The sequence below is a fragment of the Nerophis lumbriciformis genome, linkage group LG34 (genome assembly GCF_033978685.3).
Source record: "Nerophis lumbriciformis linkage group LG34, RoL_Nlum_v2.1, whole genome shotgun sequence".
In the NCBI taxonomy this organism is placed as follows: Eukaryota; Metazoa; Chordata; class Actinopteri; order Syngnathiformes; family Syngnathidae; genus Nerophis; species Nerophis lumbriciformis.
Window position 1 is genome coordinate 14528339 of NC_084581.2, and position 6073 is coordinate 14534411.

Genomic DNA, 6073 nt, shown 5'->3' on the forward strand with positions numbered 1-6073 from the left:
TGTGACAGTGCACTGTTGCGCTGACTGATGACGTTAACCATGTACGCCTTCTGAGAAATGGCGGCCTTCTTGTAAACAAACTGATCTCCTTAGTTACCGCAAAGCGAGGGCTTGTATGTTTAAATACATGGTAAAGCTTGGTGTTTTTCCTCAAACAAGCACATTATATGTGTGTATCGGGTATGTTAATGCTTAAAAATACACGTTCACATACGTTGAATGAAGCTGTTTCTAAATATAATCACAACTTCAAAGGGCGATTAGCCTGTCAGCGCCAATGTGCAGTAAAAATACATTTGTTGACATACATTTCAGTAGCTATGGATTTTTAAGATTTTATAACACGCAAATAGATGTAAGAGTAATTGGTTAAAAAAAGAAAAAAAAGTGGAGATGCCGGGGATTGAACCCGGGGCCTCATACATGCAAAGCATGCGCTCTACCACTGAGCTACATCCCCTTCCGAAAATCGTCTGTCTCCGTTGTTATTTTGTATAATCCTAGGCAGGATTAACGCGTAAATTATGTTGATTGATTGAGACTTTTATTAGTAGATTGCACAGTACACTACATATTCCGTACAAGTGACCACTAAATGGTAACACACGAATATGTTTTTCAACTTGTTTAAGTCGGGGTCCACGTTAATCAATTAATGATGCATTAAGAAAGCACTGGAATAGTATAGAATGATTGAAACTTGTATTAGTATATCGCACAGTTCAGTACATATTCCGTACAATTAACCACTAAATGGTAATACCCGAATAAGTGTTTCAACTTTTTTAAATCGGGGTCCACGTAATCAATTCATGGTAAAGTAAGGGACGGCGTGGCGAAGTTGGTAGAGTGGCCCTGCCAGCAATCGGAGGGTTGCTGGTTACTGGGGTTCAATCCCCACCTTCTACCATCCTAGTCACGTCCGTTGTGTCCTTGGGCAAGACACTTCGCTCCTGATGGCTGCTGGTTATAACGCGCCTTGCATGGCAGCTCCCGCCATCAGTGTGAATGTGTGTGTGAATGGGTGAATGTGGAAATACTGTCAAAGCGCTTTGAGTACCTTGAAGGTAGTAAATCGCTATACAAGTATAACCCATTTATCATTTATTTAAAGTGAAGTAGGTCCTTCTTTGACAAAACAAAAGCTAATCCTGATGACACGTGCCTTTGGAAGATGACATGTTGCCACAAGGAAGATGACTTAGCAAAGCTTTGAAGATGTCATTGGTGTTCACAGGTTGTAGCATACATGCAGCAAAAATACATATATGGTGTGCAGGGACTGTGGGTCTCCACGTAGCTAGTAGTTTTTACACTGTCCTTGGAGTCATAGCAAGCATGCCTCCTAAAAAAGGCAAAGGCAAAGGCAAAAAGGAAGGAAAGGCTCGTAAGGCCAAACCACCCGCAGAGCCCGAGCCTCCGCCCGAATTGTCTGAGGAGGTGAAGGCCATGATAAAGCAAATCGAGCAGCTCCAAAAAGATGTGGAAAATGAACTAAAGGAGAGAAACAAATTCCAATTGGAGGTGGACATGATCCGCACTTTCTGGGAGGGCACCGGCCAACAGCTGGAGGAGGCCAATGCCCGGCTCATCAACTTGTACAGCGAGATCGAGACAGACGAGCTCAACCACAGGCAAGAGATCAAAGAGTATTTGGGAGAAATCAAACTCTACAAGGAGGACTTCAAAAAGCATCAGAAAGGGTTTCACAAGCACGTGCACAAAGAGGAGGACGCGGATGTGAAGCCCTATGAGAAGGAGCGGGGTGAAATGATCCTGGACGAGCAGCTGGACATCGAGGACACTGTCAACACGGTAAAGATGAAGCACAACGACTACCTGGCCAAAAAAAAAAAAGAGATGAGGGAACAACTGCTGCAAACAGAGCAGAAGTACAAGAAGAAGCTGGAGCTGCTCCAACATGACCTGACTAACAAAGAGAAGACCAAGCTGAGTGAGAGAGAACATTACTGGAGCAGCCTCATTCACAGTCTCCAACAAGATCACGACAAAAGGTACAGAGAATTTGACGCTTTCCTTAATGAGTGCAAGAAGAAAGACCTGCGTCACAAAGACAAGGTTAGCAAACAAATTCAAGTGTTTGTCGCCACGGAAGAGAACAAAAAACAACGTATGGTTGGATCGCTGGATGCCATCATGTTAAAACAAGAGAAAAAAAAAGTCCAGACGCAGATCACAAAACTCCAGAAGCTCCTGAGAAACCCCATTAGGAAGAAGCATCCCAATGAAAAAATCAAACGTCAGGAACTGAGTGAATTGAAACAAGATTATGAGCTCCGTGATCAGAAGTTCAAGCAGCTTCAGCTGGACATTGACGAGCTGCACAGGAAGTTCCAGCAGAACATCCAGGACATCAAGCAGAGAGCAGATCAGGAGAATGCACAACTGGAAGCCAAACTCAACTCCCTGACAGACAAACTCAGCGGGATGCAATCTCGAATTTGCTCGCAACTCTTCGGCATCAACCTCGCCACCCTTGGTGGACTGATAAACACAGCGGGGGACAACCTGACCTCGGCAGACACGGGAACTACCCAGGAGCACTGGAGCCGGAATACCAGACTCAACCAGACCGTCGCCTGGCAGCTACAAAATGTGAAAGAGCTTCTGCAGCGAGATGTTGAGACTGCAGTCAAGGAGAGGACTGCTCTGACCAAACTGATCAATGAAAAGATTGATGAGCTGTTCCAGGCAAAGAACGAGCTACAAAAAGTCACTTTGGACCTTTTGGAGGCAATAAAGACTAATTCTGGAAAAGTCCTGCAGGATTCTGCTACAGAACCCGTTGAGCCAGAGGTCCATCTCCAGGACGACAGGCAGCCGATGGGTGGCCTGATGGACGAGATTGTGAAAATTGCGTGCAAGAATCCTGCGGACGATTTTGGAGCCAACGTGACCTCCTTGATATTTGACCCGGTCATGGACATGCAGCTGAGAAACACAAAGGAGCTCCTTCAGAGTCACACCGAGATGGCCACCAAGAGGCGGACCCAGCTGATCTTGCTGTTAAATGACAAAACGCACGAGCTGCACAACATCCAAAGCAAAGTCAAAGAAACCTATCTGCAGCTGAAAAGGCAGAAAATAGTCGCGTCTAAAAACCTAAACGTAGAGGATGCTTTGTTGCTCCTCACCATAATGTGACGGCCATCTTGCATCAAGTCAGTCATTATAAAATGATTGTGCATAATAAAAAAAACATTTGCCGTAATGTTCTTAGTCTGGGTCTGTGTCTGTCTGACTTTTGCAGCTTTTACACTGCACTATACCAGGTCGGATTACCTCGTTTGGAGTATTCAGTTCTGAAAATAGAACCATGAAAAACAACCTTAGTGAGACAAGCTAAAAAAACTTGGGATTGAGGAAAGGCAGCAAGAAAAAGTACTGCAACTAAGGCACTTTAACAAGCTTGGCATATGTCTGTTATCCTTACCAAGCAGACCTTACCTTGTCAGTGTCAATACAGAAACTCATTTTACCAGAAACATACCTACTTTACTATTAACCTTAGATGTTCCTTGTTTAATAATTGTTAGACAGATGGGTTACTTCACCTGATGAGCAAATGAGTTGAGCATTGACTGCTAAAAATTAAGAAGTGCCCTTAAAAAAAGTATACTCTCACAGTATAGTAACCCTGATGGTCAGTGTTAAACTTTTCCTGACAAACAATTCAATTGCTGGTCACCAGTCACATTTAGGGTTGTCAAAAGTATCGATACTTTCAAAACTTCCTTTCATTTCAAAGATTTTAGAGAAAGATTTGCTTTTACAATGTCAGCTATTGAAATGCGGCTATTGATGTTTTTCAGTCCGGTTTTAAAGCCTTTCATAGCACCGGATCTGCACTTTAGAAGGGTTTTAACGACTTTTTAACATCCACTGATTCTGGCAATTCTGCTATTTGAATTATTTCAGATCTAAGTGCTGCATTTGACACAGTAGATCACACAACTCTCATTAGTCGCTTAGAACAATGTGTGGGTTTAAGAGGTTCACCCTTGAAATGGTCAGGTCATATCTGACAAACAGAACTTTTAAGATCCAAATTGATGATTCTGCTTCAGTCTGCGCTCCCCTGTCCTGTGGTGTCCCTCAGGGCTCGATCCTAGGACCAATCATGGTTTCACGTGTTTAAAATCACTTTTAAATCGTCTTGACGACGTAAAAGCCCGGTTGGCAGTAAACTTCTTAAATTTAAATGAAAACAAGACGGAAATACTTTTATTTAGCTCACAAGTAAATCAGAATGCTCGCCTCAGTGATCTGGGCCCCATGATGCCTTTTTTAAACCCACAGTCAAAAATTTTGGTTTTAAATTTAATAATGATTTTACATTAGAACAGGAGACTAACTCTGTTGTACAATCCTTTTTTTTAATCATTTAAGATTTTTAGCACAAATTAAATCTGTTTTATCTTTTAATGACTTTGCACCATTTTTTATCATTCAAGATTTTTTGCACAAATTAAATCAGCTTTATCTTTTAATGACTTTGCGCGGGTAATCCATGCTTTTATTTTATCACGTTTGGACAACTGCAACTCCCTCCATGCTGGTATGAACCAGGCCTCAATCGCTCAATTGCAGCTTGTCCAAAATGCTGCTGCTCACCTTCTAACAGACCAAAAAAACATGAGCACATTAACCCTGTGTTAGCATCCCTCCAATGGCTCCAGTTCATTGTAGAATTCATTTAAAATGATATTGTTTTTAAATCTAACGGATTAGCGCCAAAATTTATGTCAGACCTTCTAAAAAATCTACACTCCCAAAAGGTCTCTGAGGTCAGCTGATCAATTTCTTGTCATCTCAAAGACCTGATTAAAATCCAGAGGGGATCATGCATTTTCTGCTGTGGCTCTAAAACTTTGTAACCATATCCGTCTTGCTATTCAGACGGTTCCCTCTTTAATGACTTTTAAATCACGTCTTAAAACATATTTTTACTCCTTGGCCTTAAAACTTGCATTAGAGTTGTGTGATTTTAGTCCATTTTGTTTTATCTACTTAATGTATTCTCTTTTTAAGTTTTTTTTTTTAGTTTGTTTTACAAATGTGTGTTTTAACTCTTTTGCAACACTTTGTGAAACTGTTATTGTTTTTTCAAATGTGCTGTATATAAAGTGGATTGGTTTTGATATTTTGACATCAACACGCAAAAAACACAATGATACCTGCTTTTTTTCAGTTTCGTCTATCGAATACTGTGCAACAATTTTTGCTTGAGCTGCGTCAATACTCGGCGCTTGAGCACTGAGTCTTGAAAAACTTAGCCAGTTTTTCCCAAATATTTATTTATTTGTGCAAGCCTGTCTCAAATTCGGATTTGAGGCTTACGGTTTAGCCTCACTCATAAAAATGGAAGAGTGGCAGTGTGGCATAACTGAGGTGTGGCGTAACTCTTCTTCACAACACATTTCATATGCGCCTGGTTTGCCAGAGAATAGGACGTAGCAGAAATGATCTGTCATGCACTTCAACGATTGTGTTGCTGCATTTAGCTAGTAGGGATACATAATATTAAATGTGAAATAGGTGTATCTTGCTTTATGCATTTATTCGGTAATGAGATACAAGTGGTCATGAAAGTATTTACCGTGTGAGCAAGAGCAAAGATCCGCCACCACAAGCCCAGGCAGCGTGCATTACCACAGCGAGCAGTTAACCTACAGAAGTGAGCAACCCAACCTTCTATAAAGTGCTAAGAAAACACAACTTCGAAACACTATTCTGTAATTTGGTAACACTTTGAAGAACACAGCTTTACTTGTTTGACCAGGATTGCAAAGTGTAGCCTGGGGGCCATTTGCTGAACGCCTCTTCTATTTAACGGGCCTGTGGTACATTGTAAAAATAAAAGTTAAAAAAATTAAATAAAGCAGCAAAAATGGAAAAAAAGAGCAAAAGGGCATAACGTAATGAGAAAAGACTGAAATGATGATACTAATAACAAATGAAAACACAAAGATTTGTCTTTAAATATGTACTTTAGCCATTGTAGTGGGCTATTTCAGTGGCTCAGTTGAGGGTTAAAGGTTCGATCCCTGCT

At 41.2% G+C, this 6073-nt stretch overlaps 1 protein-coding gene and 1 non-coding gene across 2 annotated transcripts; one reads left to right on the forward strand and one right to left on the reverse strand.

The window, feature by feature from the left end:
* Window positions 1-388: 388 nt before the first annotated feature.
* Window positions 389-460, reverse strand: trnaa-ugc (transfer RNA alanine (anticodon UGC)). Its single transcript has one exon. It is a non-coding gene; the product is annotated as a tRNA-Ala (tRNA).
* Window positions 461-1283: 823 nt separating this feature from the next.
* LOC133576509 (dynein regulatory complex subunit 4-like) lies at window positions 1284-3232 on the forward strand. The gene has a single exon (XM_061929793.2). It carries the CDS (start codon window positions 1339-1341, stop codon window positions 3163-3165), a length of 1827 nt encoding a protein of 608 aa, XP_061785777.1. The 5' UTR covers window positions 1284-1338; the 3' UTR covers window positions 3166-3232.
* The last annotated feature ends 2841 nt before the right edge of the window (window positions 3233-6073 follow it).

Bases quoted from the DNA above. Each gene is read 5' to 3' on its own strand.
- LOC133576509 (XM_061929793.2), top strand. From the start codon at position 1,339: ATGCCTCCTAAAAAAGGCAAAGGCAAAGGCAAAAAGGAAGGAAAGGCT.